The following is a 12500-nucleotide window of genomic DNA, read 5'->3' as shown; positions in this document are numbered from 1 at the left end:
TGCTCTACCAATATCAGTGACTGAAGGCACCAGTTTTGTGTTACTGGTTTCCATAATTGTGGGCATTTTTTAATAAAAATTAATTCAGGTCCACTTGCGCTTGTTGGATATGAGATGATTATGGCTATTATTTCGCTGTTATTTATTCGGAGCTACGTGCCTCGTTGGCTATCATCTCAAATGCAACGCGCGCTCGCGGAATAATTGTTAACTATCGTGTGCTCCATGTTTTGAAGTAGTATGTAAAGTATATATCGCCTTGAGAGTGAATGTTATGGAAAGTGAGCAGAATTGTTTCCGCTTCGACTGCCGGTGACCGAAGTTTCGAGAACCTGATAAAGTCATCTTTAAAAAAAGCCCGTAGAACAAGTGCACTCATTCGAACGGCAATCTACCCGGCGTACAAACCCTTTACAGCTCTGCATACTAAACTTCCAAAGGCGTCTCAACTTTAAATAAAATTAAGTTACTATAAAAACTCTTACCGTCATCCATGATGCAGCCTTTCTCGAAAAATGATAAACTGCGCGGCAGGAAAAAAATGGTGAAGGTTCAGATGTTTTTAAAAATGCAAATTAGTTTTCTATTTTCCTTTTTTATACATAATTCCATTGTTCGCGCGGAGCCTCTCTGGGGAGTTTCTACATGAAATATGCATGAAATGGTGAGAGCCTATTACCATGGAGTCAGCGATTCTGGGTTAATTTTGTTTTCGAGTTCTCCCTTTGAATCAGCTGCAAAGGTGAAGTAAAGGTAAATTTGGGCGTCTCGCTAAAATTTCTTGTTTTTGCAAATCTTGAAACGGTGGGCTGTGAAGTATATTTTCCCGAAAGAAAAATTTCTTAAAAATTAATTTTAAAGTGCTACTACGATGAAAAAATCAGCTCTCATTTTTCTTCACATTTCGAAAGTACTTGCGTTGATTGCTCAATAGGCGGAATTTTTTGTAGTAATTTGAAGAGGAAGACTATGTATTTGAACTCCACTTTTTAAATTTAACAGTCTGCCATTACTTGGTGCGGTTCTGACTGATAAGCTGTCAGTGATCTGGATCGAGGAGAAAGTGACGTCATTTACTCACTAGCTTAAAAATGCGGTGTGTGAATGCAGCTTAATTAGTATGCAGAACACGAATTTGACAATCTGAAAGCCAAAAACCCTCGTGCTGCATACTAATAAATTAAGTTGCATTCACACACTGCATTTTTAAGCTAGTGAGTAAAGGACGTCACTTTCTCCTCGATCTAGATCACTGAAAGCTTATCAGTCAGAACCGCACCAAGAAATGGCGGACCGTTAAATTTAAAAATTGGAGTTCAAATAAATAGTCTTCCTCTTAAAATTACTACAAAAAATTCCGCCTATTGAGCAATCAACGCAAATTCTTTAAATTTCGAAATGAGAAGAAAAAACGAGAACTCATTTCTTCATCGTATGAGCACTTTAAACCGCTTTTCTTTGTTTTCCGCCATACTCTGCGCGCGAAAAATGATTGACGTATCATGTCAATCACCCGTGATTGGGTACCTTAGCACGTGCCCGAACCCTGATTGGCTCAGCATAATTGACTTCAAGTATTCAGCAGACCGTGAACTGCACGCGAAATCGTTACGCTCGATTTTCTGGGGCTTTATTTTGACGCCAAAATGACAACTTCTCGAACCTCCTGTCCCGACGGGTTTTAAGATATCGCTTCCAAATTTCCCAATAGATGATTGTACTACACCAAATAGAGTGTGTGGAATTTCTCCCCACACTCCCACATTTAAATGCCCAGGGCAAACCCCGGGCATTTGAACTCTTGAAGATTGGATCGTCCAAATTCCCGCCCCCTCGAGCCAAAATGGTGTTCAAATGCCCTACACATTAAAAAGAAAGCCTAATAAATTTGCCACAATCTCGGCTGAACAGAATTCCCGTGTCGCAATTTCTGAAGCGGATGGAACCAGATTGATTTCGACAATCAAACACAGAAGACTTTCGGGGGTCCCGAAAATGGCAGATGAGCATAGGGGCGCGCGCAATGCAAACTGGGTGGGTCAGATTCTTTAAAGAACATCGTCGTCGGCTCCTGTCGTCTTTAATGAAGCTTGTGTATAAACATGCCAGCACATGTTTCGTGACCCTTTATATGATGATGCCGTTTTTACCAGACTTGAGCAAGTACAGAAACACAATATTTGAAATTGCTAAAAGTGACTTGAAATTGAATTAATGCAGTCGGACAATGTCAACAAGCACGTGTAAGCTGCTCTAACTCCAAAACATAGCAAAGGTTGTTTAAAAACAGAGCATGGAGCGTTTAAGTCTGCATGTATTTCAAATTGTTCAGTGAAACAATGAAATTCACTCTATAGTATGACAAAGACGAATTACGCAGCCAAAATTCCTTTGAAGACAACTTTTGCAGACCTTTCTATGTAAGCAAATCGCTCACAAATGCTATTATCTCTTCCTTTAAACTCTTCCATCTCGGTCAAACACGTGTTTAACGCTGTTAGCGGTTTTTTTCCCCACCCCACCCAGGCAAAGGTTAATTTCCCCACCCCGGGCACAGAAAATAGCCGAATGCCCGGGCTTTTCTCGGGATGGGGGTTGAAGTTTCGATTTGATCGGCGCAATATGTCCTTAAATTCGTAACATATCAAAAGTTCCTCACACGGTATTGGAGTGCATTCATTTGTGACCAAGATGCAATAAAGTGAAGGGGTAGGAGCTTCTGCAGCAGACTCGGTCGTTCTGAGTTTGAAGCCTCAACACTAAAACACGATATGAATACCAAAAAACTAAAACTTTGTATATTTAATTGTATAGGCCCGAGGGCGTATTTTCTTAGTTTAGGCAATTTGGAAAACTTTGAAAATACATGTGAAATGAATTGCACGAGGGCGCATTGCCATTACCAATCTCGACCCCTGAGCTCTTCCCTTCACTGAGCGAGAGAAGAGCTCTGGGGAACCCCGAAAAAAAGTGTCTTCTCATTGGTTTTCGTGAAGAACAATCAAAAGCGTCTCTAATTGGTGCATTCATGTTAGCAGGCGCCGTAAGGTTCCAATAGCCAGTTTTTGGCTATAAGAACACTACGGCGCATGTTCTCCTAGATAGAGTTTCCCAGAGCCTTGTGTCCACCCAAGGCTCTGGTGACGAGAATGTGCGATTACATGTTTATCACATAAAGGACAAAATTATTCGAGGGAAGCCCGTTCAGAGTTGCGGCAAACGACAATCAACACGCTCCCATTCGGTTAAAGTTCAATTGAATAAATCGTTGCTGTCAACAGAAATAGCGCTTAAAAAGTATTTTATATGTGGACAAAAAAGTAGTTTAATCTGGAAGAAGGGTCTCTTGTAACTTCGCTTGCTCTGGATAAGCAACTGTTAACCAATCAGGATCAAGAGGACATTGACTTGACGACCATTTCGGCTTAAAACCCTTTATGATTTTATCCATTAAGCGTATGAGCAACAATTCCAACAACACATGGTCACACTGTTTCCAGTACAGATGCAATTTCTCTCATCTGGGAGGCAAATTTCTGAAACCAAGAAAGGGAAAAACTAGATGTGAAAGACAACTTCTCTTCTTTTCTTTTAAAGGACGAAATCGTAAAGAAGCTGTAGTGCTGAGGCCGTGACGAATGAATTCTAAGGACGTTTGGGTAAATAGTGGGAAAGGGGGACTTATCAGTGCCATGTAACTGGTGAACTGATTAACTGGAGTAAATATGACCATTGACCGGTTTTCAATGGAGTGTCGAAAGAGAATTCAGGATTGTTTTGGGTTGGATTACCGAGCGAATCGATTGATGAAAATCTCGCACCGCATTACAATCTCACCAGCGGCAAACATACTATTAAGATTGGCTAGCCCATGTCTTCTCGCGCATAGAGCCGGCTCCACAGACCTGAAAAGGGAAGGACAAATGGCTTATTCCCAGAACTCTTATCTTTTTAAAGGCTGCAAAAACGTCCTTGACCGGCAGAGGAATTGGGCTTCTCGGTGGCCCACATTTATCACGCTATCCCTCTTCGCTTATTTGAAGCAGCTGCAGTCTTAAAGGGACAGTATCATTGAGAGTATCACGGTAGTGCGCATGTTCTCACTGTTTATAAGCCAGTCGGAAGCGGCGTTATAGCTCGTGCGGGAAATTTACACGTACGCGTGAAAACTCCGTTCACCGTTAGCTCATTAGTGATTTGTTTAATTATCAAGAAATCTTAACACGTACATGTAAATTTCCTGCACGAATTGCAAGGTCGCTTGCACACAGAAGTTGAAAGTCAGCTGTAGCAAATTACCTTAAATTCTCCAATCGTCATTTCAAACGACTTTGTTAGGATGGCACCAGAGGGATCTGTGGCTGTTATTAAAGCTGTAATGTAGGGAGAATTTAGACTTCGGCATGCACTGGAACTCACTCCAACTGATAACTTCCATTTCATGTCCAGCAGCTAACAAGAACATTAAATGACTCAGGGTTGTCATATCCACATGAAGTCTTGCAAGCAGTTACGTTTTGGAAGACATTACAATAGTAAGGGACACATAAAATAATGACGGAAATTGCACTTTAACACAAGATACGTTGACAAATGGAGGGAACTCTGGGGGAGGGTTAGCGCTAAGAAAAACCTTAAATAACAATGACCACAACCAAGGTTTTCTGAGCCCGCGAGACTGAACAACCTGGTTCTGGTCATTGCTGTCTAAGGTCTTCCTAGTGCTGACCATCGTTAAATATCATGGAAACCTAACGGTTTTGAAACCTCTTAAACAATGGTTAGCACCAAGCAGACTTTGAGCAACCAGCCCCAGGGCTTAATATTTTTAGGGGTTAATTTTAGTTGCTAAATGCTGTTTTTCTTACCTGTCCCACACTCAAGGTCTGTGCCAGATCAGAGCTGCATAAGATTTTCCCCTAAAAGAATTCAAAGGTATCTAAATTCAGGAATTTATGGACACACATTAAATATTAATTACCGGTGTTGTCAATAAAGTTACCGGTATATGCACTCATGGGTTTACTGATTCAATAATAATGTAACAATATTATTACTAGCTGTTTTTATCAAAAGTGAAATGCTGGGAGAAGTGAGAGACAATTGTTTGTGCAAGTATTAAAGATAAAGTTTAAAGTTAATAAATTTTATATTTGGTATCAAAGATATCCTATTATTATTATTATTATTATTATTATTATTATTATTATTATTGGTAGTATTAGAAAGTCAGAACAAGACAACAAAATGACAGATAGAAGATATAACAAAAGTGTTATTTTATCATTAATCATAACAATTACAATTTTCTCAAATTTGATTGGTGCATCAGCTGCTTTATTGAAATTGGACAGCGAAATCGGACAGTTGGCCGTAATCCAATACCTGAAATTGGACAGTTACATTAGCCAATCATATTAAGTGCATTCAGCTTAATCCACCAATCACACAATTTATCATAATAACCACAGCAACAACCACTTACCCTACCAAACTGGGGATTTTCCAAAATGGACGAATTTGTAACATTAGACAGTGAAAAAGGAATCCATTTATTTTGTTTTCTCGGAAATTGTTATGGTTATGATTAATTGGTAACAGGACTTCTTGTCGTCCAATTCAGTCTGTAATCATACTCATGATTAAACAAATCAGACTCCTGCTACAAAGTACATGTAGTCTGATTTTGTTAATCACTCATATGATTACAGACCTTATCAATAAAGGGCAAAATTACTGAGAGCTGATTGGCTGAGACAGAGGGCATTTTTGGTAATCAAAAGAGGGCTTGATTAGTTGATCCTGATTGGTTCATTTTGCCCTTTATTGATAAACAAGTAATCGCATGAGTCCTCGTACTATTAAGGATTAACTGCACTTGTGTTTTGGAAATTTTCCAAATTGCCCTCGTCGCAATTAATCCTTAATAGTACTCGGCCTCATGTGATTACCTATACAAATTGGACTCCACTCAGTCCTATTACCATTATAAATTACATGTAACAGGTCGGTCTGGTATGTTGGGATCAAGTGTGATAATGGTTGACCAGCGTACTCGATCGGTAAATATGTCAGCGAGATTGTCTCTGTATCTGGAATAGTTTGCTCTTGAAAAGTTTTAAGGTTCATAGCATCTCCTTCTGTCAATAGCTGATCAACTGTGTGGGCCGTCCATTGCCAAATATCACATGGGTTAGCACATAACAGCTCTAGCTGAAAGACTCATAAAAGCAAACTGTCTTCCTCTAGATACATTGCTACAATGACGGTCACCTTGATGAATACTTCCATTAACAATTAACGTAGCGTTTGACATTGTATAATCGAATAAACTTACCTTTACATTCTTTTTGAAATCCTATTAAAATTCTTAGTAAAGCATGTGACAAATCCAACAAAGCAGATGGCAATCCTAAAGCATGTCTAGTGATAGGTCCATAGCAGCTGACCGATGTACTATGTATTCAGAAAAGGGAATATCGCTAGCCAGGAGAAATTGAGTATGGAAAGCGCTATATATACATGCGCAACTTCCTACTTGGCCAAATGGAACACTGGTAACCGTCCAGATTAGTATTGCTGCATGCTCCCTGCGCTCGCTCGAAGCAATAACATCATATCATTACCTATACCAGACAATTTTGCTTAAATTGTCCAGATAAGTGAAAGGATAATCTCTATCTTTTGTCTATAGCCACATTACAAATATGCACACCTATTACAACATCATTACCTGTTCATTCCAAACATGCTTAAAGGCTGAGAGAGTAGATTCTTTCCAGCACAAAGATGTCTTAAGTTCTGCAATAAGTTTATCAGTAGGCAGCTTGGCTTTAGCAGCACATCTACAAATTAAAAGCAATGTTGAGTTTCACTTGTCTTCACGCAGCTCTGCTTTTGTTCAAAATACATTCAAGCGTAATAATCCAAGATGGCGATCGACAAACAGTGACACCAAAATGAAACTTTTAAAAGATATTTCCAGGGCAAAAGAAGTGACTGGGGATTTTAAAACATGAATGACAGACAACATCTTATAACATATCTCGGTCACAAATTATAATTAAAGAGCTTTGTATGGTAGTCACAAATTATTACAGAGCTTTGTAGGGCGATCGACAAACAGTGACACCAAAAGAAGTGGAAAAGAAGGGGCAAAAGAAGTGACTAGGGATTTCAAAAAATGAACAACAGCCAACATCTTATAACATATCATGGTCACAAATTATTACAGAGCTAAAAATGTACAATATATGTGTCCACAGTTGATTGACATTCATCATCATCTGCATGTGCCTTTAGAAGTTACCATGCCTTTCATAGTACTTGTGTCTTAGTTTGTGTTCAAGAGTCATGGCCACGTATTACTCAATTGCTCATGCTCAGATTCTGCTAAAAAAAACCAAACCATGAATTCAAGCTCCTTAGGTATAGTTACCTGAATATGTAGCTAATGGCATTAAACACTAGTTTTGCATCATACGATATTTCTGCACTCTGAAGAGACTGAACAGGGAACAGATGTAAGTAATGTTTTGCTTGCCATGGTGAACAAACAGAGAAAACAGTTTCATTTGCCTAGTAAACAATGATTGTGTCATACAACCTTAAAAAGTATATCAGAAGATTAATACTGATAATTAAAAAAAATTGAATTAGCAAGGGCACCTCCACTGAGTAAGCATTGATCACTCTAGATCAAATAGCAATTCAGTAGAAATAACCGAGGCTGGTGAGGGTCCGAGGAGGAGTGAAAAACAGAGTTTCCTGGGAAAAAAGTCTCCAAGTACCAGTAGACAGAAATTAACCTCTGGTACCACAACGGCGAAGTAATGATCAAAAAAGTTGTTACAGTTGGGTGTTTCTGGGAGTTACCCTTTGAGTAAAATCGAGAGCAATTCTAGTATACACATTCACTGCTACGTTGCAAAACTTAAATAGACTGCCACCACAATCCATAGTCGATCAATAAGAATAAGGAGAAGGCAGTGCCACCCAGTGGTTAGGACGCTTGCCTTGAGATCCAGAGTTCCCGGAATCAAGACCCGTTCTGACCACTCATAGAATTTTTTCCTGGTAATCCCTGGTTCAGCTTCTTGGCCCCAACTGGTTTGCCTCTGGCCAGTTGGGATTCTTAACAGTTGTTGTTGTTGCTGTTGTTGTGTTCTGTCGTTTTGTTGATGGTGTTTCAGTGGCCCTGAAAAGCCCCTATGGGAAGTGGTCAATTAAGAATGTATTGTATTGTATTGTATTGCATAGTATTGAAAAGGATTGAGATGGACTGCCCCTGTGGTCTGAGTCCCGTAGCGATGGATAACCCCAAGTTGACATGGTTCATTGCATGCATGGCTTAATTAAAGAAGGAGCAATATATTCTGTAGAGGTTGTTCTCAATTCGGAAGATTTTAACCCATTGACTGCTGGGAGTGAGATTAAACAGATTTTACTCTGTCTTATGCCAGACAACTTTACTCGTCAACTGGGGGTATCCTAGGACACCTGAGAAGTCAATGGGTTAATAATAATTATTCAAATTGGTCTTCAATGTCCATAGCAGACCGTGGTGGCAGAACTTTGATCAACTCCATTCCCAATCTCTCTCTTATCTTGAAGTGATTGTGTGGACTGCAGTGGCAGAACTTTGACGAAACCCAATAAGTGAACATGTCTAGGATTTAGTCTAAGATCCTCTGAAACTAAATCTTTGTTTAGTTAGCTCGTGTTAGCTGTTTTCAGTACTTTACCTTTTGATATTGCTCTAGAGGAAATAATGCAATCTTGTACTGAAGAAATGCTGCTACATCTTGGCACTGCAATGGATATCGTAATAGATGTGTTTTAAATTGCTCGAATTTTCCAATGAAAATACTATCTACATATGGACGTAGGACTGTGGGGACATTAATTTGAAAAAACTGAAAATGCACCAATGACATTGCATTTAAACATTGACAACGTGGTGGACTAAAACAATAGTTCGGGGAAAAAAAAGGGCAAATAAATCGAAAAATTAATCGTTTAAGATATGTCAAACTGTCTGTATTGGTCGCTGAAAACTTATCACTCAACTGAGGCTTCAGTTAATTTAAACTCTGTACCATTTCTGCTAGGATGTCTTGTGGAAGAGAATTCAAGACTTCCACAGCAGAGTTGAAACCTGAAAACAAAGAAGCGGGAAAGCAGGGTTAAGCAGTCATGGCATGAAACAAACAAACAACGCTGAGAAAACAAGATAAAATACCCTGCGGAACATCAGTGAAAATATTAGACATTCTTTCCAAAACGGATCTACAACATCCGGTTTATGCGAACCTGTGTTATGCCCAATCCGAGCCTTCCCACAATCGGATCAGCAGTATTTTTAGAATCCTTGTAGGCACGTTATGTATGGGGACATATATTGTATATCCCCGAAATGGCGGCTAAAGCAATCAGAGTCTCGGGGAGGTCATTGAAAGATCTGAGGGAAAATTGATGCGAAACATGAAACTGGTGAGAAAAGTTTAATGCTAAATTGTGTTTCTCTTAGATTTTTGTTGCTAAATTTTCGTGGTATATTTATTACAGTATTGTTTAGGGAGGAAAAGCACCGCCCCATGTTTGGTGCTTCAGTTCAAAGAAACTACGATCATGTTGGATTGTGCGCTGGATATGTCAACTTTGCAGCATTTCACACCATTATCATTGGTAAATAGGTAAGTGAATGATTTGAAATGTTGATGCATCATTCAAGTACCCAATCATTGTAGAGGTAGACTACAAGTTTTCAATAGGGAGCTTAAATATTATGCACTAGTCACTTGTTTTCCCCGACCCCCGGGGATAGTGGGGACATATGGGGAAATTACTAGAGCAATTACGCGAGGTTACGCGACAATTACGCCTCTAGGGGGTAGGGAAATCACAAGATTTTCGTTCCTCTGCCCTACCCCTCTGGGGACATACTGTGGGAAATATTGGGGAATTCTTACCTAGGAGGACTGGGACTGAAAAGAAACGAAGAGCAATGGTAATGAGTATTTTCACACGTGCAAAATCAATATGGCGTCGTCCCTTATATAGTTCATGTGGCACACACAAATGGCAAGAACTGTATATTGTGGTAATCTCCCTAACATTTCCTTGATGACTCAGAATCTTTTAGAAACAGAGGGGTGGGGGAATTATGTGTGTTTGTCTGCTCTAGTCCCCAGTGGAAATACACCTACTTTACAACCATTCAAAAGTAATTTCCCTACCCATCCCCGGGGGTCAAGGGGTGGGGGAAACAAATGACTAGTGCATTAGGCGAATTGACGACGTTCACACGGCGACGCCGTTGGGGGGGCGTCATAGTCCCGGTCAGGCGCACCGCCCTGTAGAAATTTAAATTTACGATGATCGCAGGGAGTAACTGCAGAATACCCTGCCATTTTGAAGCTGCACCTCCGAAAAGGATACGCAGATACCCAGTCGAAAGTACCACCCCTCCCAAGTAAACTTCTAAGTAGTATGTTGTGAAGTGGATACGCAGATACGCAGTCGAAAATACCACTCCTCCCCAAGTAAACTTCTAGGTATATTGTGAAGTGGATACGTGGATACGCGGATACGCAGTCGAAAATACCACCCCTCCCCAAGTAAACTTCTAAGTAGTATGTTGTGAAGTGGATACACGGATACACGGATACGCAGATACACAGTCAAAAATACCACCCCTTCCCAAGTAAACTTCTAAATATATTGTGAGAACCAAACCGCAAAATTTTGCAAGAGTGCTTAGGCCTAATCACTGAAACGAGCGCTTAGGCTTAATCAGTAAAGGAGTGCTTTCTTCTTCACACGATCTCTTGAAAAAGTGTAGTTAACCATTATGCGTAATATGAAAGCTAAAACTTTATGAGAGTGCTTATTGCTTATTAAGTCCGAAGGTTCAAATAAAAGTGTATGCGTTGTATGTTATGATTTTCAGGTGTCAACTTTTAGCTTTTGTTTTTACGTATATCATTAATTGCGTGACTTTTTCACTTTGTTTACGTTAACAAAAAGAGTTTGTATGCCAATTGTGTAAGGATAATTGTTCTCAAATTCATCACATCCTTTTGATAACTCTCAATTTTTTGGTGCGTCTTATAACCGAGTATTTTCGCGTAATATTCAGTTTGAGAACTTAGCTTGATTAAATTGCTAAGTTTGGGGTGCGTCTTATAACCGAGTGTGCCTTATAACCGAATAACTACGGTATGTTCACAAGTCAAAAGACCCAGTCTGAGAGTTTCTGTACAGAAACTATGAAAGGTTCGATTTGTATCGCAAAACAAACGTCAAATGCAAGGCTCAGTTTTGTTTCTAGAGGGAGGACATGGACGAAATAGCCAGTGACAATGGTTTAGTTTCATCTTTGATTCCTGTGTTATGCATGTATCTCAAGCACTATGGCTATCCTTGTCGATATGAAGATTAGTTTGAGTTTCACCAGCGCTTTTATTTTAAGTTGGACTATTCGTCATGGCACCGGCGAAGGTTGTTACTTGAATAACATGTCCCTAAATGTGATACTTGATTATCTAATAAAAACACTTGAAGCATCAAGACAGATTCTGACAACTGACCTTGTGACCTGCTATTTTCCAGAGGCCGGCAAATCGCCCTTACCAACGTCGTTGACATTGGCACCGATCCAGCAAGTGCCCATAAAGGCATGTGCAGTAGGTACATTGTATGTCACACAACCTAATGGCACCGTTGTGCAAACGTTGTCAATTCGTATGGTCCTCAATGATAACACTAGCCCATCTCCTATCTACATACATGTATGTAGATGGAACATGGACTCCTATATATAAGTGGCCCCAGGATTGACTATTGCCCAACTTTAAGAGGACTGCCTCCTGAACAAAAGATCTTCTCTTCTTGTTGTAACAGTGAAAAAACAAGCCATTCAAAGTCGTGGACGACACGAGAACTTCAGGATATTGAAGGATTTTCAACCCAAAATGTGAGTATTGACAGGTCCATAGTTTCCTCCCTGGCAAAAGTGTGAAATTACTGTGCAGGTGCTTTAGTTAATGGTGAAAAGGAAGAGAATGAATGAGGTGACCTCTTCCACTCCCATTGCTCACCACCTTTCTAATTTCCTACTCTCTTTATACATTATAAAGATATGTTAAAAGGAGGACTGGGGACAAATCAAAATGTTTGACATAACATTAGCTAGAAATGGAGATACATTACTTGAAGTCATTTAAATTTTACCTCAGATCATCTCATTTGAGCTCTGAGCTAATGTCCTGATGAACAAGTGAGTGGCAAATCAGTCAATTTAAATTGTGTGTAGCACCTGCAGATCACAAGGCCTTTCAGTTCATCTTTTAGTGAGTGTCCTATGGTATTTTTCTGTATTTTTGAAATACCTACACATGCAAGAACTAAACTTAGCTGTGGTAATTCACTTTGGCACCTGATCACGAGGCTCTTTAGTTCGGCTTTTTATTATAATTATGACTAGCTCTGTGAGCAGG

At 39.7% G+C, this 12500-nt stretch overlaps 3 protein-coding genes across 3 annotated transcripts in view; 1 reads left to right on the top strand and 2 right to left on the bottom strand.

The window, feature by feature from the left end:
* The window catches only part of LOC138015851 (carbohydrate sulfotransferase 1-like), a 6044-nt gene extending 5484 nt beyond the window's left edge, over positions 1-560 (bottom strand). The window contains exon 1 of the mRNA XM_068862971.1: positions 486-560. The gene's annotated coding sequence lies outside the window, so the exon portion shown is untranslated. The remainder of the gene's footprint in view (positions 1-485) is intronic.
* A 2216-nt stretch (positions 561-2776) lies between these two features.
* On the bottom strand, positions 2777-9341 carry LOC138015290 (COMM domain-containing protein 6-like). Its single transcript, XM_068862277.1, has 8 exons — positions 9242-9341; positions 9099-9157; positions 8745-8810; positions 7439-7506; positions 6734-6845; positions 4869-4919; positions 4300-4452; positions 2777-3536 (listed from the first exon to the last, which is right to left on the bottom strand). Exons 1-8 carry the CDS (start codon positions 9270-9272, stop codon positions 3486-3488), a joined length of 591 nt encoding a protein of 196 aa, XP_068718378.1. The 5' UTR covers positions 9273-9341; the 3' UTR covers positions 2777-3485.
* A 50-nt stretch (positions 9342-9391) lies between these two features.
* LOC138016188 (integrator complex subunit 9 homolog) overlaps positions 9392-12500 on the top strand; it is a 44040-nt gene continuing 40931 nt past the window's right edge. The window contains exons 1-3 of the mRNA XM_068863356.1: positions 9392-9492; positions 9568-9695; positions 11905-11977. Of these exons, the coding sequence (XP_068719457.1) occupies positions 9475-9492; positions 9568-9695; positions 11905-11977 (219 nt within the window). The 5' untranslated portion in view covers positions 9392-9474. The remainder of the gene's footprint in view (positions 9493-9567; positions 9696-11904; positions 11978-12500) is intronic.

This window comes from Montipora capricornis, chromosome 9, assembly GCF_036669925.1.
Source record: "Montipora capricornis isolate CH-2021 chromosome 9, ASM3666992v2, whole genome shotgun sequence".
NCBI classification, from domain to species: Eukaryota; Metazoa; Cnidaria; class Anthozoa; order Scleractinia; family Acroporidae; genus Montipora; species Montipora capricornis.
The sequence above is the reverse complement of the archived record's forward strand: the minus strand, read 5'-3'. Positions and strand labels throughout refer to the sequence as shown.